The sequence below is a fragment of the Sceloporus undulatus genome, chromosome 10, assembly GCF_019175285.1.
Source record: "Sceloporus undulatus isolate JIND9_A2432 ecotype Alabama chromosome 10, SceUnd_v1.1, whole genome shotgun sequence".
Lineage (NCBI taxonomy): Eukaryota > Metazoa > Chordata > Lepidosauria > Squamata > Phrynosomatidae > Sceloporus > Sceloporus undulatus.
Window position 1 is genome coordinate 3743146 of NC_056531.1, and position 24265 is coordinate 3767410.

Sequence of the window (24265 nt, forward strand, 5' to 3'; positions counted from 1 at the left end):
TGGATTTAAATTGGCTAAAAGGAGGGAAATGGTAGCTAAAGAGACTAAGAAATATTCAGCCCATTAGGGTGATGAGAAGGCGACAGCACAGAAAAAGGAGGTGGGAATTCAAGAAGGCAGTGATGCCCATGATGTGCAGCAACATTGAATTTTATGTCTTGATTTGGATTAATTTACCAAATATTTGGCCAAACTGTTTTTCATAGGTTGTGCAAAAACCACAAACAGCCTCTAGTTAATTCAGAAATAGTTTATTTAGAAGGTTAAAAAGATCTACAATTGACATAGCCCCCCACCCATCCCCTTTAAACCCTGTTTATTGCCTTTTTACCTTGCAACACCCTGACTCTTGAATAAAGACACACATTCACTCAGTTTGCATATCCTATAGTTGTGTCCATTCCTTTATCCAATGTGGCAGGCCTTACTAAACAATTGCATTTTTGGAACTGTCAGTCACTAGAGCATAAACTAGCTTTGGGGAGTGTAGTGATAGAGGAAAGGAGGTCTATGTTCTTCTTTGAGTTTGGATTCAAACAAATTGGCTCAAAAAGTGACAAGTCAGAACACAACTATTACTCATTATCCTCGCTTCTGTATATTAGTCCATGCATTTATGCTCCAACAATATCAACACAGAATTTAGCAGCTAGGAGGGGGAATTCAGGTTCCTGAGAGTCAGCCACCATTTTTAAAAAGCAGGGTTCTCTAGTCCTCTTGATTATTCAAGAAGCAAGCTTTGGAGTATCCTCCTATATTCTTGGAATGGGATGAATGGGAGTTCTAGTGGTCAGGAAATGGAACTGTACTGCTTCATCCAACTTCTATTTGTGGGTTGACTATACTGGGTGTAACAGTGGCAATCCAACTTAGATTGGGAGCCCCAAGTTGAAGGAGGACCGCTTTAGGTTTTCGGATAGCCTAGGAAACAAGTGCACTGCCCTAAAAGAAAATTTACAATCCTACTGAGCAGGTTCTAAGTTGCCATGCCACTCATGGAGGAGGCAAAGCTCTGTAAGCCAAGAATGGAAATGCAGGGCAAATCCTTTTTTAGCAAGCTAGTAAAAAACAAACCTATCAAGTGGGAAGGTCCAGCAGACGGGCCTCTGTCAGCAGGGAGCAAACCTGTCCCTCCACATTCGCTGGGGTTAGGGGCACAGGACCCCTGTGAAGGTGGGAAAACCGCAAATAACAAAAACACTATGTTTTTACCTGAGAGAACACCTGTCTAGGAATCTCTTGATTCTCTGGTGCAACTCTGTGGTCAACATCTGCCAGACAATGACCAAAGAGGAGCTACAAATGCCTAGTGGAGTGTTCTCTCCTATCTATCTATTTCTAGGAATCTCTAGGTCCTTCAGTGTGACTTTTGGTTAAAGTTGACCACAGAGTTTATTAATAAAATCCGTGAATAATCAAATCCGCAAAAGTCAAAGCTGCAAATGCGAGGGGATGAATATATTTCCCCTGTGGTTGTGGAGAAGGTGTTTTCTTACAAAACTGTTTGTCTGTTCTATTCAATCTCACTTTATGTGAAATCTCTCATGCAGTGTAACTTGTAGCCCTCTAGAAGTTGGTGGAGAGCAGCTTCCATCAATTTTTGACCATTGGCTAGCCTGGCTGGGGTTACTTGGACCTCAAGTCCAACATCTGGAGGGCTATAAGCCGCCCCCCCTGCACAAAAATGTTGCTTTAACATAATGACTTATTTTATCTTTCCATCCACTTTTGAATGTGAAGAGTTCTAGAGTAGAGGTTTTCAACTTCTGGCTTGCCAGATGTTTTGGACGAACTCCCAGAAGCCCTAGCTAGCACAGCCAACCCTTAGGGTTTCTGAGAGTTGAAGTCTAAAACCTCTGGGATGTCAGGGGTTCAAAAACACTGTCTTAGAGAACTCAGTAATTTGTTTACTACTGGTATGCTGGCATACTAAGGGCAGTGGGAACCATTGAGTTATATGAGGCTTGCTCCCACTCTTCAGAGTGTCTAGGATTGCAAACCTGTTTTCTTAATAGCTTTTATTTAAATATGTCTGGGATCAGGTTTTTAGATTAAGGAGCAAGTTTTTTCTTTAACTAAAAGTAATCATCTGCTTTACATCCTATGGGAGCACGGGTCCTTCTAGTTTAGGACTACTTAATGTGAGTGGTATCAGCTTTCAAAGCCAAACACTCCTAGAGTTTAATTCTTTTTAACTGGAAAAGCCAGTCCCTTCAAGGAGGGACACATCAACATAAGATGCATCACACCTTAAGCTGGAGAATCTCTGATACTGAGGTTACTCAAAACAGAATACGTTTGGCCACATGCAAGCAGCTTGCTGTCGCTTTCTGTACTGTTTTTAAAAAAGGGTTTTTGGTTCAGGCTGCACAGCCCTGCAGCATCAGGCCCTCATCCCAAGAAGAGAAGCTTTAAAACAAAACATCAGTTCTTTTCTCCCAACCAACATACAAAATGTAAGAAGCATTAAGGCCAAATTGCACAGGTGCTATACAAAGCAGGGCCAACCCATGACATTTTGCTGCCTAAGAGAGCAAGCAGCAAGTGGCGCAAGGTGCACAGTACCCAAAATGAGCCAAATTAATTTGGCACACGAGCCAGAATATCCTGGCACTTCCCTGTTTCTGGGAGTAAAAATGCAGGAACAACAAATCAAACAACACACTGTTTGCTTCTCTTTGTGATACTCAGCAGCTGCTGCTTGAGGTGGCTGCATGATGCATATTCTGCATCAGCTGATGCAGAGCCAGCTCAGCGCTCAGTTGGGGTATCTGTTGTTCACCCCTCCCAAGTGTGGCAAAGGGCCTACTCCAGCTATATTACCACTTGCACTTTATCTCAAAGTAGGTAAAATAAAGTGTTGGACTGTAACTCCCAGCATCCATCACCATTGCTGGCTATGGATGTTGGGAGCTGCATTCCAACATCTCCTGGAGGGACATACTTTGCTCACTTCATTCAAGCAGAATTCTGGCTTGCACACCAATGGCGGGGAAGGGGGGGTGGAGGATCAACTTACACACTCACAAAATTCTGAAATTGGATGGTGCTGCCGGAGGAATAGAATTTGGCACTCATGGTTAAATACAGTGCGTTGTGGAGCTGACGTCGGCTTCCTGCACAACCAAACCAAGGCAAACCTATTGGATTTCAATTGATATAGGGCCAAAGGAGTTAGCGCAGCTTCAGCTAATTTAACCCCAAGTAAACCAGGAGGGCTGGACTGGTAACATAAATACTTTTTTACAAACTCACCATTGCTATTTAGATAGAATTCTTTAAATTAAAAAAAAAAAACAAAAACAAGATACACGCCTTGATCACATACAATAATACTGAGGGTAAGGACAAGAATAGTATTGCGTGTCTGTACAGCGCTGTGGTGAAGTTTCCAACAGATCAGTAACCATAACACTCCCTGAAAATTCATTATCCCTTATATTTATCCCTGTATGGCTGACCAATGTATAGAGTGGTATTAACAGCAGCCTGGTTAAGGCCACCAAATGGGTTTGTGGCTGAAAGATTTGAACAGGGAACTTTCCAGCTCTTAAGTCTTAGGTACGGAACTATTGGAGTTTTCACCAATAATCTTCAGAGATCCAGCGAACCTACAGAGTAGAAGCAGGATGAAGGCTGGTACAACATTCCCTCTTGCCACTGTGGCCATAGGCCATGCTCCCATAAAGGAAAACTCTAAACGTTGGCAAAACGGGATGCCAGCATTTCCTTTAATAGCAAAATCAGATGGAAAGTGCTGACAGAAGCAGACTCAAAATGGGACCACTGCAAAACAGGAGGGCACTACCAGCGATGGAAAATGGGAAGAGAGGTGTTGTAGGTTGTGGTTCATCCCAACAACAGTGAATAGGTAGATACCAGAGGTATGTATGGCCACCAAGAACCAGTGCCCATGCTGGCTGGAGTATTCTGGGACTTGTAGTCCAAAAAAGGAGCTTTTCCACACTGGTTGACCAGAAAAGGAGTGTCCATTCCGATCTTTCTGAATGCATAATGGAGGTCATGTGGAGACTCCTTACGCTCACCGTAAAGAGGTATTCCCTGCCCTTGCCAAATGGTACAAAAGCCTTCTCAGAAAGATCTGGGGTGAAATTAGTGTTAGTGCAGAGGTGAAAAACCTCAGAATAAGAGCTAAGGTAGCTTGACTGTCCTGATGAAATACTAATGTGCAATGAGCCATGCACCAAAGCCCTCTCAGGAACAGTTCTATACAAACTGGCCTTCCCCAGTGCTATAGTGGGCACACCTCAAAGGGCTGTTTGGATCCAGGTAAGATCCTTAACCAGATTAGACGGAAGAAATCCGCTTAAAAGTTGACTTCGGCTCCTGAAGCTTGTGATAGTAAAAGACCCGCGTGCTTCATAAAAGAGATCGCCTTGCAGGGAAAAAAGGGGGAAAGACTTGAGGCGTTAAGAAGATCCTTTAAAAAAAGGTTAGCATGGATTTCAGCGGTTTTAGTTTTTGTTAATATATCACAGAGCAAAGTGCAAGGCGCCGTTGCCTTGTAAATCATGTCTGTAGGCACTATAAATAACAAACCAAAAATACACAGTCCTGACCCATCTGGAGAGTGATTCAATTTCCAGGATTTTGTGTCAGACCAGTTTCCATCATGGGCTCGTTCTGTAAAAAGAATGTGCCACCAAAGCTGCACCCAGGACCTGCTTTAAGCACAACAGCAAAGACTCTCTCAAGAGTCCTTGGAAGAAAGGAGGAGGGAAGGTCCTTGCTATCCAGAAATGCCCTTTTCAAACAGACTGGGTGAGAAGAGCGTCCAACGAGAGCAACTGGATGTGGAAGTAACTCTTGCAATGGCATCCATCTTTTTTGGTTTAAAGGAAAGTTTTGTTAGGCGAAGTTAATGTAACAGTCAAACAGTCCAGGGGCTTCTTAAAGGAACGTGTGGCCAATAACATAGCAAGAGTGGCTACACCAGAGTATACAAAGCCATTGCTAAAGAGACTCGGGTCTAGTTTTCGGAGTGCAGTCACTAGAAGTAAACGTTAAGGAATCCCTTGTGGCAAATCAGTGGGGGAAAAATAAGCCCCGTAGCCAACTGAATAAGGCAAACGAATGGGGTGCGGGGACACAGTTGGCTACCTGGGTCCCTCCATGTTTTAACGTGCCATTACCACCGTAACCCAAACACCACTTGCTTCCAGTCACAGGTGTTGCAGGGCCTCCAGGCCTTGTTCGGTGTATACATCGTCTTTGTTAGAGTCGGCCCATTCACCAAAGGAACCCTGGAAGGGGACATTTCGCTGGCTTGCCTGCATCCGTTTCTTGTCTCGGGAGAAGAAACTAAACCTTACAAAAGGGAAAAAAGGGGGTGGGGGGAGACACCGCACAGGTTAAGACCTTGAAGTTTAGAGCAGAAAAAATGCAGTCAGTTTTAAGCGACACAAAATACACAACCAAAGGCTAAGAGTGCAGGCAAAATCGGACTGTTTCCAGTAGCACTCGCTTATTTGGCAATGCAGCCCTGTGAACCCAGAGAAGTCTAAAGCTACTACGTCCTTACTCATTGTAAGGGATTGCTCTGTTTCTATGGGAACTGAACTAAACTACAAGTGAGCAATTCATATAGCAATTATAAATTATAATGTGCTGACTGTGTGGGGCAGAGGGCAGTTTCTGTATGACCTGCTATTAACGCATTCATCAATAGTAATTAAAGTTATTTAAAAAGGTCAAATTCTGTCCAAACAGCATGATTTTAATAAGCACAGAGCTCATTCCAGCCACCTGAAAGCTCTTCAGGTGTTTTGGACCTCAGAAGCTAAGGTCCAAAACACAGTGCATAAATATTCAGTTTGAGACTGCTTTAGCTACACTGGCTCAGTGCTAGGGAGTTCTGGGAATTGTAGTTTGTTGTGGCACCTGAGCTCTCTGACAGAGAAGACTAAATATCTTGCCAAACAATAATTTCCAGAATTCCCTAGCATTGAGCCAGGGCAGTTAAAATGGTGTCAAACTGGGTTATTTCTGCAATGTGTTTTGGCACTAAGATTCAAATACCCAGCTCATCCTGTGAGTCAATTGATAGTCTTATACAAACTGATTTTATCAAGACCCTAATAAATTTAATAGCTCCAGTAGTTTCTCTTATAGTTTTTGGGGTAGGAGGTGGGTTGAAATCATGTCTTAATCCCCGCATTTTCAAAAACAGGTATGCCGCAGTCGTGACAAACTGGATCACCTTTTCTCTTGCTAAGGGAATTTAAAGCTTACTACCTGAACTGAATCTCCCAGTAGCCACATGGCCAGAAAGAGAAGGGGCCCACCTGCATGAATACCCCTCCATACCATCTGAACTGAAGACAGCAACCACAACATCTTGATCAAATGCAGGGCTATAACTAACATCATCACCCCCCCCCTTCTTCTTCCTCCTGTATGATTTTTAACAACTTTGCATGCTGAAGAAGCCAGTGCAGCTTCGAAAGCTTGCAACATGTGTAATGTGCATTTTGCTTGACCCCATAAAGGTATCACTGTTCTGTGGATTTTGGATATTGCTGTACTTTGCTATATGGCTATCCCAGATATGTTTTCCAGGCATGCAGCATGGAGAGGATAAAATCAAAGTCTAAAGCACTGGAGCCCAAAAGCTAGCTACTCAGCATATGAAGCAGCATAGGGTTATATGGTTAGTAGTCTCCTGATGCAATCCTATGCCTGCCTACTCAGAGGAAACACCCACTTAATTCAGTGCACTTACTCCGAGTGAGTATTGGATTGCAATCTGAATTGCTTTGATTTTACATTGGCACAGCAAAGCATCTAGTCATCTTCTCTGAGACAGTCACAGGTAAAAGAACCCTTGAATCTAGAATCCAGAAAGGAGGACAGGATACATCCATGGTGTAGTCACCCAAGTTTCTAAAAGTTGACATCTTTTGTTCCGTTCCATTCCACTGTGGAATACTTTTTAGGCATTTTTAGGTTGTCATCCCAAGCTGCCCATTTCAGTAATACTTGCACACTCCTCTTTCAGTATCTGATATCAATTTGAGCCTAATCACAAGCTGACATGTAAATATGATGGATTATGCCAACATTTGAGATTTGTCAGCACTACATGAAGTATTTAACCTGAAGCAAATCAAATAATGTGATTTAAACAAATCTTCTGCAATCTGTCAGTAGGCAGGCATTGAAAAGCAGGATTAAACTGCATCAGTGATTAATATGCTCCTATATAAGCTATCAACAGGCTTTTCTTTATCCAAAAAGCATATACACACACAGCCCTCCATGACTGCTAGGCCATTCCTGATATTAGGGAATGTTAAAACAATTTTAACTCTTGAAGGGAAAGGCTCACTCATAAAATGTTAACAAATAGTGCAAAGGCAAATAAGTTTCAGTAAGGCTAGAGAGGCCAGAGTGGCGCAGCGGTTTGAGTGTTGGACTACCACTCTGGAGACCAGGGTTCAAATCCCTCCTCAGCCATGAAACCCACTGGGTGCCCTTGGGTAAGTCACACTCTCTCAGCCTAAGATGCCAGTGAGGCCAAAAAGGCAGAGGAGTGGCTTGAGTATCATCTGAATCAACTGACCTTATATTTGCTTATGTACGTCTAATAGACATTAGCGCTCAGTACCAAAGTAGACCAATGTGCAACTGAACATGGACGTCTCCAAAATTAAGTGGGCATAGCATGCAGCAAAGGAGCATTCTGATTGGCCACGTTTCCAAAAAATAAAAATAGAAATAGAAATTAATGTTTTATGATCCCACAATCAGCCAATGAGAATACAACCCGGGTTAAAAGTGAGGAAGAGCAGCACATCATGCGCAAAATAGGGGACCCAAAACTCCACAGTAACCAATTTTTAAAAATGAAAATTTCCTACAAGGGACATAAGTCTTCTTATTGGCTGCAATGTGGGATCATCGGGGATCAGTCCGGCAGCTACCATGGGCATTATAGCTGTAAAGATCCTGGTTGGAAAAGTACAAACATACACACACAAAAGATATGAGACTTAAGTAAGACAGGAAAGGTATTCAAATACACATACACACCAAGGAGTGAAAGAAGGAAGGAAGGTCAAAAAAGAAGAAACATGGGAGTTAAGTGAGGAGTATATTCCACACAGGAATGTACAGTGGGCCCTTGGTATCTGCTGGAGTTTAGTTCCAGGACTCCCGTGGATACCAAAATCTGTGGATGCTCAATTCCCATTAAATACAATGGCATAGTAAAAGAGTGTCCCTAATAGAAAATAGCAAAATCAAGGTGTGCTTTTTGGAATTTATATATTTTCTGGCCATTTTCAAGCCATGGATGCTTCAATCTGTGGCTACAGAGAGCCAACTGTATTGTCACAAGGCTTGGGAAAATATTCTGTATTACTAACCCTCCAAACGTTTTGATCTTCAGCTCTCAAAAGCCCCAGCCAGCATAGCTGATGGTCTGGGATTCGGGACATTCTGGATGTCTAAAGGTGCCTCTGAACCTCAGGAGAGCCCTGCTAAAGACTGTCAGTCTGCTTGTTTTAGCAAAGGAAGGTGCCTAAAAGCTCAGTGGAGATTTTTGGGAAGAGAAAAGCTGTATCATAGCAGTATTATTTGCATTTCTGAAACATGTTGAGCCCGATAAAAAATTCTAGGGCAGGTGCGGGCAAAGGGCAGTCCTGGGAGGCATGCAGCCTCCAAGGGTGTCTTTGTGGTTCCACCTCCGGATTCCTTTGGCTTGCCTTTTTTCTGGCAAAAAAAGAGGTTGAACTGCCTCTCCTATAAACCTCCAGGAGCAGTGATTCACCTTTCAAACTATATACTATTTAATTGTGCTTTCTCCCCCCCCCCGCAATTTAATTAGTTTTTTAATTCTTTTTTTAAATGCCCGCATTTCAAAGCTACTATTGTGAGGCCAGTCTAAGGTCCTCTCCATGTTGGGGATGAAGATGGAAATGAGAGAGCTATGGATCCAGCAGATGCACAGCTGATCCTTCGCACCCTCCAGTGCTACATACCAAGCAAATCCTTCCCCTATGCTCACCGAGGCCAGCCATTCTGAGCCAAGAAGAACAGAGGCAGGGTACATGTATCTGAAACTGGATCTCCTCCTCCTGGATTGGAGCTCCACATCCAAGATCTAAGAGGGGAATCTTCTATGGCCCCTGGGGCACAGTATTGCACCACAGAGACTTGGAGATTTATCTCTGGTGTTTTAGGGGGATACTGACTGCTTTCCCTTCCTATTGGTTTTGTGGCTGCAACCCTGAACAAATGCACTACACCATTTTGTTGCAGCCTTCCTCATGTTAGCTAAGGACACAGCTGAGATCACCCAAGCACCACTTCTTTTTTGATTTTGTTTTGGCTTCTGAGCTAAACACGGCTCCTGACAGAGTTACTGTCCGGAGCTGCTATTATTAGCATTGAAAACAGCACACACAGTTATTATTATTCCCAACTGGCTTTCCACAGTTCCCCAGCTCAGCTGGTTGCATCACTCATCCAGCAATGGCACACACGGGCTTTTGTTTTTCTCCTTTATTTTTTAAGGCCAGCAACAAATGAGCGAGGCAACCTTGAAAACAAAAGGCTGCTTTCTGCTCACTGTACAAAACTACATAGAGAAGAGTTGGCCTTTTTAAAATAATTTTTTTTAAAAAAGCAAGCAAACAAATGCTGCTCCAAAATTGATGTTTATTAATTTCCTTCCCACTTTCAACCTCCATCAGAGATAACTATGCCATCAATGTACCATGCCAGGCTTACATTGGCAACTGTGTGAGGTGGGGAGTTGCCCCCTCCATTGCAGGACCCCTGTTCTTACATGGAGGAAAGAAACAAATTATAACTGAATAATAAAATGTGGCTACCATAAGCAAACCTCTAACTATATCAAAATCAAACAGGGCCTCTTTCAGGGAAAATATGGTGCAAGATGAAGTTAGTGTGGATTTATAGCGTGAATTCTTTTTCAGATTCCGCACAACTTGAGCTGTTCTTAGTTCTGTGCCCTGCCATTTTTTCCTCCCTGGTGCCATCACTACAGTCTCAAGAGAAAGGAACAATGGAAGAAACAGAACACCAAGGAAATGTATAATATATATTGTTAGACATGGTAAGTTTACTTGAATTTGGTTTGGGACATATAAGATAACAACAACAACAACAACAACACCCAGCAAGCTTGTAGACTAATTTTGGAAATGTTCAGGGCAACGTAATAAGTATCTAAATGTATGCATCCCCTGGCACTACCTCTTACTGCATTATGATACCAACTACAGTGGACCTTCCACATTTGCTGAAGGACCGCAAATAATCAAATCTGCAAATGTGGAGGGTCTATTGTATATTTGGTTCTAGTCTGGAATTATCTTCTGTTTACTCATTAAACAGGAGGAAATAATCTGCACATTCAGAAAATGTCATTATAGGGCCATTGTTGCACAATGTAATTTAGAGAGTAGAAATGGACAGAGATCCCTGCCCCAAGGAGCTTACAATATAAAGTTCAATAAAGAGGAAAGTACAGGAGGGCTAAACAAGGAAATAGTGGTGGGATCTGTATCATTATATGTTTGTTCAAAGCATTTATTGTTTTTTAAAGAGGAGGGAGAGCATAATTATTTACAAAAGCCTTTTGAAAAGCATTGACACTCATGAGAGAGTCCAGCAAATTCCCCAAAGTTAAAGACATGTTTGGAAAAGATTTTACTTACAGCCGTTTGATTCCAGATTCTTGCTGAGTGGTTGGTTTGGAATTCATTATGGTTGTCGGTTGAGGAGATCTGGTTTCCTCATCCACTTCATCGCTTTAAAAACAGAGGACATATGCAAGTTATATGTCAAATTCTATCACAGTGAGATAACATTCTCTCACCTGTGCCTGTGAATATCAATATAGGACAGGGTAGTGCAAAAAGCCACTGAGGCTGCATCTAGACTGCAGAAATATTCTGGTTTGACACCACTTTAACTGCCATGCCTCTGTGCTATGGAATTCTGGGGAGTGTAGTTTGTTGCAGTGAATTATAGTTAAAAACAAACAAAAGTTGTCTTGTTCAAACCATACACTGAATTTTAAACAGCGGAGTTAGACATCAGCTGCACATCTGTTGTGTTTAACGGCAAAGTTGTGTGATTGAATGCACAACTGAATGCAGACATTCCGCATCAGACAAAAATGTCCAAATGCTTCCATAGAGGACCATGGCTTAGACACCGATTGGATTCTGGTCACAGGCTGGCAAGAAGGAATGAGGATTAAAACTGAGGTTATTTCTCTTCAGTTTTCCTGGGCTCCCTAGCCATTGATTAATTTAAAAGTAAACCTAGCTGAATGAGAGCCAACGTGGTGTAATCCTTTGAGCATTGGACTATGACCCTGGAGACCAGGGTTCAAATCCCTGCACAGCAATGGAAACTCACTGGGTGCCCAACTGACTTGGGCAAGTCGCACTCTCTCAGCCTCAGAGGAAGGCAATGACAAACCTCCTCGGAACAAATCTTGCCAGTAAAATCCCATGATAGGGTCAGCTTAGTCGCCATAAATCGGAACGGACTTGAATGTCAGAACTGACTGACACTCTGACACCTCGAAAATCAAATCCGCACTAGCTTGCTTAACTTTGCAAAGAATCAGACTGCAAAAAACAGAAGCTGAAAAAAGAAACAAAACCACAGCACACCTCTTATAATAAAGCAGCTCCTCTTGCAGTAAAAAAACTTTAGATTTCAGTTCGTTCCTCTCATGCAAAACGTCTCGCAGCTCTTGCAAAGTAAACCTGGGGCGATTGGGATCTTTCAAGTCCATGGCCATCTTCTCCGATTCCAAGATATAGTCATCGTTGTTTGGTTCTTCCACCTGAAGGGCCAAGCAGAACGCTCAAGTTAACACTTGACTTTGGGTCCAGCTTACATGTCGCTTTAGCATTAAAAGGGGCTAATCATCTTACTAATAAATTTTAAAAAAACCCAAAACCTCAATAGTGGCATCAGGGAGAGGGAGGCATAGGCATATAGGGGACCCCAAGGGACCTGAAGTCTCTCAACCCTGCTTTAAATGGAGACATTAGATAAATAGGCGAAGGAAGAGAACTATATATTGGCATTGCTGGGGAGAAAGGAAGAAAGAGCTATTCCCCTCCTTCTGTCTTCCCCTGCCCCCAGTGCTTTGCCTATGTTGGAAATGTGGCACTCCACACATGGATTCCTTTTGTTAGGATTTGAAGTTCACTAACAAGAATAACCATGCCATACCATGGGGGCACCAGTCGCATCCAAACCAGAATATTTTGTATCAATGAGGACCAAGTTTGATGACACTTTAACAACATCACTAGCAGTTTGGGAAGGGTTAGGAGGCTTTCTCTTTCTCTTGGAAGGACTTTCTGTTAAGTTGGGGGCTAAGGGGAACTGTACTGAAATCTAGGCCAGAGAATGGAAGGCCTCATTCCCACTACATCTCACATTTAGGATTCTAATCCAGGTCAGGCGTCCATGCGTGCACTTATTAATCCTTCAAAGGGATCCATCAAAACAAAATCCATGCCTTTTAGCGTTAAAAGTTCTGTTCTCATTGTTATTCAGAACTTAGAAACTGCCTTCGTAGACCTCAAACCCCAGAATTCTTCAACCAGCACAACCGACCTCTACCCATCACCTGCTTCTTTGTTAGAAAAATAGAGAAAACCATTTAAGTATGTGAAAAGATCAAAGCCGAGCCTTGCATTGATGTTTGAATCTGTATCAAATTTTCTGGATCAGGAATGGGTGTGTATTTTGTTTGTGGAATTTAGGCACAGGGGAACAGAGAGAAAGAGTTTCAAAAATACTATCAGCCCTACATTTTTGTCCTATGATGTCCTTGAAAGACCACAGTTCACAATTGTGGACTTCAGAGATTTATGATTTTCTCACCTAAGCAACAGCTTCAATTTGCTGGGGACATCTAAGTGCAACTTCATTGCCACCCTTCAAGGCTCAGACATAAACAGGAGGCAGCCAAATTTCCCAACCCTCATAACCTCCTCAGTAGTACAGAAGCTTGGGCATATCAAATAGCTTGTGTCTTTAATAACTAACATTGCATTGCAAGGGGGAAGGGAGACAAGCACTAGATGCCGGTCTAGTCAAAGGAACTCGTTGTAATCGTTGTAAATGCAATCCATGCTTAGGCTGCATCTGCACTGCAGAAATCGTCCAGTTTGACACCACTTTAACTGCCCTGGCTCCATGCTATGGAATCCTGGGAACTGTAATCTTGTGAGACATTTAGCGTTCTATAGCAAAGAGGTCTGGTGCCACAACAAACTACTAATCTCAGAATTCCAGAGCATGGGGACCACGGCAGTCAAAACGGTGTCAAACCAGATTATTTGTGCAGTGCGGATGCAGCCTTAATGATGACCACGGCAGCGAACAAAGGGAGGGCTTTTAAAAACGGACCGGGAACAAAGTTCTGCCTACCGGAATTTCTTCTCCGTTCTGGCTAGGTTCTCCCTGCAGTTTCTCTCGGAGTTTTCCCAGCTCAGCCCGCAGTGCTCCCATCTCCTGCTCCTTGGTTTGTAGATATGCCTCCAACTCCACTTTCTGCTCAATCAAAGCTTTTCCTTGCGCCTCCACAACCGTGATTCGGTGGCGCAGGTCGTGATTAATTTTCATAAGCCTGTTTTGCTGCTGCTGAAGCTGCAAGAGAAAGGAAGAAAAGCAGCAACCAATATATAAATTACTAAATCCTCCGTTATTAAAACAGATTGGGGAAAAGGTGGGATAGAAGTAATAACAACAACAACAACAACAACAATAATAATAATAAGCGCTCTGGTGCCACAACCCACTATCATTCCCAGAATTCCACAGCCCTGAGCCATGGCAGTGAAAGTGGTATCAAACGGGATTATTTCTACAGCATGGAGGCAGCCCACATTTCAGGAGGATTTAACAAAGATACCAAATGATTCACTGCAGCCAAGGCAATCTTCCAACGTCACTTTTATTGGTTACGCTATTCTCCTTAAGCATAGCCTTAGCAGTTCGGACAGAATGCCCATTTTGTGCCCAGCAACTGTCAGCCAGATGCCTTAGGAAAGCATCAAGGAGAGAAGGAAGAGGAGGGGAAAGACACTTACAGCTTCTACATCCTCATTTTTAAGTCCAAGTTCTCTGTCCTTTGCTCTGATTTCATCTCTTTGTTTGTCTACCACTTCCTTCAGCTTTTTCATCACCTGCCTTTCCCGCTCCGACATCCCTAATAGTTAAAGGAAAGAGAAAGAGAGATTCAGCACTGAGTAAGCATAGGTTACTTTCTTTCTTCTGTTAAGGGACCACACTGGTGATGATACCCAACTAGAACAGTCCTCTGTTCTGTGGCAGGACTATGACAACTTTAGCAGGGCAGACAGAAATTCATCAGGTTGGTGCTTTTCAAACTACTGGCAGTTGGGATGGGGAACATATAGCACTCCAGATGTCCTTAGAAAACAAATCCCATCTGTCCCAGCCAGGCTGGTTGATAGGGGCTGCATTTGGAGATCCACAGGTTTCCCACACTGCCTCTGGAAGTAAGTGAGAAAGTTGCACCTAATGGACTGATGTCTGCCATATAAACATTAATGCTGCAGGAGTTGTGTCAGGAAAAATGGTGGAAATGCAATACATAACAAAGACATTTAGACCAAGCAAGTGCACCTACAATTGCTCTAGGTTCTACATCCAAGGTCTGGTCTTGAGGTACTTGATACAATAAAACTCTTAAGACTCAGCAAATCTGGGGCTGTATCCACACTGCTGGAACAACCCAGTTTGAGACTGCTTTAACTGCCATAGCCCAGTGCTATCAAACTCTGACAGAGCACTGGTGCCACAACAAACTATAAAGCCCCAAATTGCATAGCACTGAACCATGGCAGTTAAAGCGATGTCAAACCGGGTTACTTCTGCAGTGTGGACACACTCCCCATTCTAATACTTTATTACAGGCTCCACTTGTTATATATATATTTTCCATTCCAAAGCTTGTTTGCTTCCCACCCCCAGCATTGTAATGAAAATGGCAACCCACCCCAATTTACTACTTATCATTGTTGGAAGGAAAAAAACTAACTTAAATCCTTTCCTTTCTCAACAATAACAAAATAATCTCCATTTTAAAACTTCTCTATGGTATAAGACTACTTTTCTGCACTGCCCATCCCATGTTAGTTTCTGATTTTGTGGCACATGTATAAATGGACTCTTAAATCAGCCCCACAACTACCAATATTCAAAGAGCATCCCAGAATCAAACCAGGAATAGCTCCTTTAAAATAAAGACAAAGTCACAACATAACCATTATCCCTTGGAGGTTCTGTTATTGCCACCCAAATAAGCAAAAACATTACAAAGATTTGAACAATTGCAAATAGAACTGCCCAGACCTGAAGCTACCAATTGCGTCAAGGAGGTAGAACTCATCACGTCGCAGGGGAATATTTTTTCCTCCTTCCTACACTTTTACTTAGGAGAATTGGTAGGACAGAGGAAGGATTCTCTAGCCAGGTGTGTTTGGGCAGGTGAGTCCTCCTCCCATTTCATGAGGCTGCTCAAAAAGCACCTGTGCTGATAAAAGCCCTGGAGCTCAAGCAAATATCAGATTTTCTGAAGCTGCATTTCTGCTCATAGCATATTAAAATGTCGGTGCTCCTGTCTCTTGCTTCCCTTAGAAAAGCCCAATTTGGAGACATATACTCATATATTGTTGCAAGGCAACCAGATTAAAATTTCAGAACCAATGCAGTGTGAAAGACAGAATGATGTAGGGGACTAGGATTTAGGAAACTGAGGTTCAAGTCTCCACGGAGCTGGGAAACTCTGAATGACCACGAGCCAGTCTCTCACTCTCAGTCTACCTTCTTTCACAGAAGAATAAAAAGAGGAATAAAAGTGGGGCAGACAAGAGTCAGGTAAGCCACCTTGCTAAATTATGTCTTAGTCCAGGTCTTCCTCAGGATGGGATCTTTGTCTTTTGCAAGACCTAAGCGAGGCAGGGCTTTAGCATGTCTAGGGGGGTATCTACACTGTAGAAATAATGCAGTTTGATGTCACTTTAAGTGCTGTAGCTCCGTCATACGGAATTCTAGGATGTGTAGTTTTACAAAGTCTTTAGCCTTCTCTGCCAAAGAGTACTGATGCCTCACAAAACTACAAACCCCAGGATTCTGTAGGATGGCACCATGGCGGTTAAAGTGGTGCATTATTTCTACAGTGCAGATGCACCCTAAAGTTCCCATCACCAATGCCACTTCTGAGCAGGTGTTAGAATTTATCAAGCTATTGCTCTACAGTGAATTATTGTTTCCATTTGAGATCACTCTTGAGACCAACTTGGCTTATCCTTTTACTATACGGTACCTTACAATACAGAACGTAATTCAAGAGTTTAAAAGATACTCAGTCCTAGCACAACAAGAAGAAAACTGAGATACAATTGTAATAGGCCCAGTAGGACTTTTTAGCTAAAAAAACTGGAAAATAATATTTTTGTTATTGGAAAAGCAGCCTAATAAAAGAGTTCTAAAGCTGGGTGAGCCCTTGCTTCTTGGCAGTCTTTGAAATGATGGTTTCTTATTGATGTCTGATCTTATAATAATTGGTTCCCTTGTGTCACACAAGACAACGTCTTGATATTAATAATCCAGATATTCCTTTGAACCCCAATAAGTAGGATCCTGGGGCATCATACCTTGCCTGGCAGGTGTGTGCCTACTGAACCCATGTGTCATCTTGTTCTATGGCTTTCATCTGTGTTTATATTTATGCCAGAGGATCACTCACAACTATTCTGTACCCAGTATGCTTGGCTGAACTACGCTTTAGCCTTGGCACTGTCTGCCAGCCTCCTGATTCAGCATTTGCTTTAGGGCTAACTGTAGGGCTCTCACTTCAGAGTTGCTTTGAAGACTTTGTAAGACAAGTTCAGCTACCTCAGCCTTTAATTCCAGAGGCTAGCTATTAAACCATATGGAAAATCTCTTTAATGTTATTGTTCTTTTTCTGTCTATGCCTCTCCAACCATTAAGTGTTTTCGGTTGATTCCTCATATGAAAACCTTCCTTTAGTTGGAAAAAAAAAGGTGAGCTAGAAATCTTTGACTGCTCATCTTATGATGGCACCATGGAAAATGTGACAAGGTGGGATTTCAATGTAGTTGCAACAGATAAATATACCACCGATGTACAGTATGAGGTTGTGAAGAATGCTATATACTTTTAGCAGGATGCTGTACATTTTTAACTCATCATGGATCATCCATGGGCTTCAGTAATATTTCTACCCAAAGAAACGTGTGGTAAGATCGCTGACAAAAGTTAACAGCTAAGCAAATGTTCTTCAAGGGCAAACTAAGACAGACAAGTCTGTTGAGACAGGAGAGCCATTCCTTACTTTTGTAAACAATACGTCAGATATTTCAAGATCACTGGGAGTTCAGCACGAACAATAGAAAGATTTAGCCAGAGGTAGTCATGTTGGGCATACAACAAAATACAATAATGTCCAAAATCCACAACAGCGATACCTGTATGGGGCCGACCAAGATGCACAAAATACATGATGCAAGCTTTGAAGCTCCACTGGCTTCCTCATCAGACAAAGTGTTAAAAATTATACAGAAGAGAGGCAGCCTGGATTTCAAAGGAAGCTTATTTTCTATTCCTAATGGAGTTTAAATTTTATTTCCTGGACTTTATGACTATTTTGCATTGACTGGTTGTTCCTAACAGGGGGCTGTGAGAACAAAAGGAGTGACTGCTGAGAATGTTCCATTCAACTCCTCTGCACACACAAACACATGCACACATACCCAAACAGCTGACTTAAATCCTGACAAGGCAGGTGCTACACCCACTACCTACCAAGAAGATGATTTCCATTTAAAATTAGTTATGAGCAAGACAAAACTGGCCACTCAGTTCTGCAGGTGGCCAACCAAGAAAAGAAATCTGCTGCTAAACCACCAGAGCCTCTAATATTGAGTACTAGAGGGCATTCTGCAGGCTGAGTTAGAATCATAGGGTGCATCTGCACTGCAGAAATAATTTAGTTTGAGACCTCTTTAACTGCCGTAGCTCAATGCTATGGGATTTGGAACTCTGCTCTGGTGCCACAACAAACCACACTTCCCAAAATTCCATAGCATTGAGACGTGGTAGTTAAAGAAGTGTCAAACCGGATTATTTCTACAGTGCGGATGCAGCCACAATGTTGGAAGAGACCCCAAGGGCCATCTAGTCCAACTCCCTTCTGCCATGCAGGAACACACAATCAAAACACTCCTGAGAGATGGCCATCCAGACCTGTCACCATTTTGGTCACCCTCCTGTGGACATGCTCCAGCTTGTCAACATCCTTTTTGAATTGTGGTGTCCAAAAATGGACACCATATTCCAGGTGAGGTCTGACCAAAGCAGAATAGAGCAGCTGGTCATGTTTCAACCCCTTTATTTTCTCTGCCATCTTCCAAGGCTCAGAAATAATTACAGTGCCCAGAACGGGATTACAACACCCAGAACCGTGGCCCAGGGCAGCATGCATCGTGCCCATGCTGACGGAGAGGGATTCTAACTGATGAGGAAGCTGCGGCCCAAGAAATATTTCCAAGCTCAGCAATCATCCACTGACCAGGTTGCAAATTATTAGTAAGCCCTTTGGGGCAGACTCTTTGCTCCTTTTGTACTTTGCAGCATGCATTGCAGAGCCATAGCGCCACATCAATAGTTGAGACAACTCTGCCAAACCCACTTGCCTTCATGCTTCTGGAACTCTTCTTCTGTGAAATTCACGTCTTTGTGGGAGAGGTTGGTCATCAGTTGCTTGTTCTCCTCTTGCAGCTGAGCAATTTGAGTGAGGAGATCCTGGGCTTCCCCTCGCCAGACATCCTCCACAAGCTCCAGTTCCTAAAGGATGAGGACAGCACATCTTACCCCTCACAAAGCCAGATGATCAAATGCAGAACTCAGAAGAGTTATTTTTCTCTTCCTACAACTCCCATTAGCTCGAGCTATAGTCCAAAATAACTTTTCCAAGCTCTGATCAATTACTTCCAGTTAGAAAGATAATCCCAAAACCACAGCCTGGAGGCACATGATGCAGCCAACCTTGGAGAAGCTCAGCAGCTTTAGAGCTGGTCAAGGCCTGGATGGAAGGCCATCTTGGGATCCTAGGCTGTGATTCAGAACGAAAGAAAGATGAGGTATCGGCATAGCAATAAATAAATATGAAAGTTTTAGGACAAAAGGAGCTGGCTCACACCAAGTCCTTCTAATTTAGTATTGTTTGCATCAGGACTGGGCATGTACATAAGTTACGTCTGGGAATACAACTCCCAGATTCCCCCAGCCATCATCTTCCTAGGGGTTTCTGGGCACTGTAGTCCAAAAAAGTAATTTAGCCAAGTGATGCATCTATTTAGCACTTTTTGTTTTACCAGAACCCCAAGAACCACCAACCAGAACCTGGTGCAAAAAGTACTCATTCTGAACCCAGGAATTTGTTCTGAGAAGAGGACCAGTGTGGTGTAGTGTTTTGGATGTTGGACCAGGACTCTGGAGACTGGGGTTCAAATCCCTGCTTGGCCATAGAAGCCCAATGGGTAACCTTGGGAAAGTCACACCCTCTCAGCTTCAGTCATATACCGACAGATTGAGATCTACCTTCTACCCACCTTTATTGAGTATTTCCAAGTCCTACCTGGTAGAGATAGGGAATGAGAATCTCAAAGCTTCTGCCAGAAAAGCAAGTGCTGGGCACCTGAATTACAGCTCTTTCCAAGTTTTCCAAGGGCTACATCTCAGAAGGACAAGGCAACTGTGACAGAGGAACAGGGAGCAACTACAAGCAGCAAAGGACAGCATTTGGGTGGGTCTGGGTGGATGATGGATACTGACGTTTCCCAACTTTCTCATCAGCCATTGCACTTCTGTCTTTAACAGCAGCTTCTCACGCAGAAGTCAGTAGACCTCTTGCTTTCATGCTGTAACGGGGGAGGGAACCTAACTGGTGGCTCTCTGCTACTGTTAAAAGCACAGGAACATGCAGCACTCGAGTCAGCTGGCAACCCGACTGGGAGAGCCGAATATTGTCTGCATGACAAGTGTGAGAGGGTGATAGAGCATCTTGCCCATAAGGCCAAATGGATCATATTCCCTTTGCTACGGGGGGCAGGGGCAGTTGTATGATCATAACCTTCAATTTCATTTTATTTCTCCCTTCCCCTGTTCCTCCTTTTTATTCCCACCCTCCCTTCTTTTCAAAGCTGCTAAACAGGGAGGAATGAAAAAGTACCTTTGGGTAGCACCAATTGGGACCAAGCCCATGCAAAAAAATGCCAGCAGGCACAACAGCAAAAGAAGGCCATTTTCATCCATCAGTCTTTCTCTTTCTCCTTCCTTCCTTCCCTCCCCACCCAGTTACACCCAGCCTTCCCCGATGCTGCTCCTGGGAGCAATGTGCAGAAGGAAATAGTTGGGATGCACGGCCCACCATTTCAAATCCAGGAAAAAACTCTCTTTGGAAAGAATTACCCATGGCTCCTGAGCTCCCCACCCCACGTTTCCTCCAATGCAAAGAGAAGAGGATGTCGAATTTAGCTACACTTGTTCCAAGGGCACAACAATGGAAGCAGACTCCAGACTGCGGGGTTACTGTGCCAATGCTACCCCAGGCTTGTGGAAACACTCTGGGCGCAAGAATTTCAGGGCATGAGCATTGATTTTCCTCTGGATCTCTCTGGAAGAGTCGCTCTCATCCCCTTGGAGATGACAGCTCTGCTATTGTTACATAATGCATTTATTCTGGGCAGAAAGAGAAGTGAGTCAAAGGCCCGTGATCTTTCCGAGGTTATTGACTTTGCTTTAGCCTCTTGCTAACCAAACGATGCTGTTGGTTCACAATATAATTTGATCAGGTGAACAGAAAACAAATAAACAAATACATACAGAGTCACTTTCTGCTACTGCCAGGTCCTTTCTTCCCCTATTCTTCCTCATTGGTTCCATTCTTCCTTCCTTCTCCATCCTTCCCATCTCTCCTGCAGTTTAGAAATCTTATTATTATTTCTTTTGGACTACAACTTCTGGAGGCTGGCTGGCTGGGGGACTACAACTTCCAATGTCTGGTTGAAGGGCTCAAGAACATGCAGCCTAAAAAAAGGAACTTTGCCAAGCTCTGTTCTTTCTTTCCTCGAAGGTTGCCAGCAAAACGTCCTCAGAACTTGAACTCTCAAACCCAGGGACACGTTTTGAACTTTTGGAACAAAAAGGAGATCTAGGAAGAACAAAGGCAAAGAGATGCAGGCAAAAAAGAACAAATGCGGACTACAGAGCCAGGAATGGGGGTGTCTCGATTACAGTGCTGGGAAGACCTGAGTTCAAATTCCTCCTCAGCCAAGAAACTCACCTTGGGCTGGTCACTAACTCTCAGACTAAGAGGATGTACCATGTTTCTATGATTCTATGTATATCACCTTGACTTTCTTGAGGTGAGAGAAGTCAGTTATAAATGCAATTCATTGTAAAATGGCCTCTTTATTCACTTGCCTGTAGGCGAATTTTGCTAGAATCCACCTGGAGGAGAAAGGGACCTCGGAAAAGGCCATACTTTTGGGCTTTTGCAGGTGCAAGAGGTGCCAAGGCAGACCTAAACTGGGATTGAACCCTAATCAGAACTATACCCAGGTGCAGTGAGAATTGGAAGGCATGCCAACCATTTTCAGGAGCATCCTTTATTTTGAGGATACTGTCCCAACCGCAGACCTTGTCCTTCAAAGTCATGAGCCTCCACTTTGGAGAAGAGTTTTGAGGGCCGGGGAAGAGTTGGCGCTCCAAAGGCCTCACTATTTTGGGTGACTTCTGGGGGTGCCTTCCTGGGGAAGATGCATAAGAGAAAGAGAAGACTTCTGTGTCTGCTCTCTTCTGACCAGGCAAAGCCTATTTTGACCAGAGCTTGGAAAAGCTACTTCAGGAGACCCCAGCTGGCAGGATCCTTATGCTGGGATGGGGGATTCTGAGAACTGTAGTCCCTGAAAATAGACTTGTGACTTGTTCATGGGCATTTTACAAGAGGAGGGCTGCTTCAACCGGGCATCAGCAAACTGGGCATGAGTGGTCCTCTCTTTCTGTGGAGGAAAGGTACCAGGGGCTGGGAAAGTCTTTCCCGGGATCAGGACCTTCTGACTTCAAATCGGAGCCAAATAACACAAGATTCTGCTCCCCATCAATGGACTCCAGTTTGGCCCCTCTTTCACTCTTTTCTGGCTCAAGGCTATGGAATTCTGGGAGTCCGGGTTTGTTGTGGGGCCCAGAATTCCATAGCCTTGAGCCAGACAAGAGCTAAAGCTCTGCTCTGGGCCCCACAACAAACTCCAACTCCCAGAATTCCAGAGCCTTGAGGCAGACCAGAGTTAAAGCAGGGCCAGACCGGGTTCTTCTTCAGCCTCCGTGCTGCCAGCCCCGGAGAGCCTGGAGCCGTGGCTGCTGTCTGGGTGAAGCGCGGAGGGCTGACCTTCTGGTGCTTGCGCTCCTTCTCCAGGCGGTCGGCCCTCTCCAGGCGGAGGCGGTCGAGCTCGAGGCGGAGCTCCTCCAGCTCCGGATCGCGGTGGTTGCGGCCGACGAGGACCTCGAGGAGCTCCAGGACGCGGACCACTTGGGGCATGAGGCGGGCCAAGGCCTCGCCGCCGTGGAGCTCGATCAGGCGCTCGAACTCGTGGCCCACCGCCGAGGCCAAGTCGTAGACGTCCATCACCGTCAGCTCCGAGGCCTCCTTGGCCAGCGCCGGCGCCGAGAAGACGCCCTCCATCCCCGACCCACCGACCGGCCCGCGCCAACCCTCCAGTCCTCAGCCCCGAGCCCCGGCTGAGAGAGGCCCAGCCTCCGCCAGGCCCTGCCCCGAGCAGGAGGAGCCAAGCAAGGCCCGCCCGCCCCGGCCTCGCCTGGCCCGCCAGCCCGAGGGGGGCGGCCCCTGGGCGGAGAGCGCCCCTAGGCCAGAGCGGGGCTTCCGGGGAACGGGGACGGAGGCCCGAGCGGGAAGAAAGCGCCGCCAGCCCCGAAACGGTCGGAGGAGGAGTTAAGGCGAGGGATGGCGCCTCGCAACAACAACAACACAAACACACACACGCCTTGCCCACATTGCTACGGGACGCTTGGCCCCTCGAGTTGGAGGCAAGCAACGCGCTTCACAACAAATGGGCCTCACCGTCACACAAACACACAACCCCACGTTGCCCAGCTTGAGGCTGAAGCTGAGGCTTTTGAGTCTGAGGTGAAGCTGAGGAGTCCCGAGCTTTCCAAACCAAATCTGGTTTACCATCACAAACAGAAACACACACACACATATCTATATGTGTCTATCTGCACACACACACACACACAGCCTTGTCTAGCTTGTCCGTCTCACAAACACGCAAACATCCACACACGTTGCCCAGTTGGAGGAAACCTACTCTGGACCAGGAATAGTCATCCTTCAGCCATCACAAACACACAAACATGTTGCCCAACTTGATGTTGGAGGTTGCCTTTGAGCCCGAGGAAACCAACTTTGGACCGGGAGCAGTCCCGAGCCTTCACTACGTACGTTGTTTCTGTCACAACTCTGAGCCTGACATTTGGTGGCTTATGGGAATGACGATTGACGAGGAACACGAGTGCCAAAAAGCATTGCTAAGGATCTGGACAAGAGGAGCCTACGACTGAAAGAAGTTGGCAGCAAGAGCTTTCCTGGGCTTCAGTCTACTTCCTCAGATGCATTTAGTGGACTAGAGCTCTCTTGTGGTGCAAATTCTCACTAAATTTCCCTTCTCCACAGCTATTTCCTTTTCCTCTCCCTCCTTCAGCCTTTTCCAGTCACTGAGGCCTTTGCAATCCATGTTTGGGTCCTGCAACTGTTGGCTTGAAGAGCTTTGGTGAAACAGGCTCTTTGTATCCCAGCCTGGTCTGTCTTGAGAAATGAAATTAGCTAGCTTCCTCTGTATATAGCCAGGAGCAATCCTAAAGGCAACACAAACAGGCCTTGTTGTCTTCAAATGGATAAAAACAAGACTTCTTGTACATTCGTTATTGCACTTTTCACATGCATCTCCCCCCCCAGCCATGGCCGTTAAAGTGGTGTCAAACTGGATTATGGCTGCAGTGTGGATACAGCCTACATCTGAGGCGACAGCTAACCCCCTCGCCATTCTCTGAGGAAGTCTTTTGCGCTCAGGAATGTGCTGCAGTACAACTCTTTTCCATCCTGTTGGGGATG

General features: G+C 44.5%; 1 protein-coding gene across 5 annotated transcripts; it reads right to left on the bottom strand.

The window, feature by feature from the left end:
* Positions 1-1317: 1317 nt before the first annotated feature.
* Positions 1318-23560, bottom strand: RILPL1 (Rab interacting lysosomal protein like 1). Of its 5 annotated transcripts, XM_042441791.1 has the most exons (9): positions 22526-23560; positions 18771-18921; positions 14118-14236; positions 13456-13674; positions 11676-11851; positions 10707-10799; positions 9754-9801; positions 7881-7968; positions 5188-5328 (listed from the first exon to the last, which is right to left on the bottom strand). In XM_042441791.1, exons 1-9 carry the CDS (start codon positions 22817-22819, stop codon positions 5323-5325), a joined length of 1194 nt encoding a protein of 397 aa, XP_042297725.1. In that variant the 5' UTR covers positions 22820-23560; the 3' UTR covers positions 5188-5322. The 5 variants fall into 5 exon arrangements, with proteins under 5 accessions (XP_042297723.1, XP_042297727.1, XP_042297724.1 ...); XM_042441789.1 differs by lacking the exon at positions 7881-7968 and having other exon boundaries at positions 1318-5328; positions 22526-23559; XM_042441793.1 differs by lacking the exons at positions 7881-7968; positions 22526-23560 and adding an exon at positions 20962-22504 and having other exon boundaries at positions 1318-5328.
* Between the last annotated feature and the right edge of the window lie 705 nt (positions 23561-24265).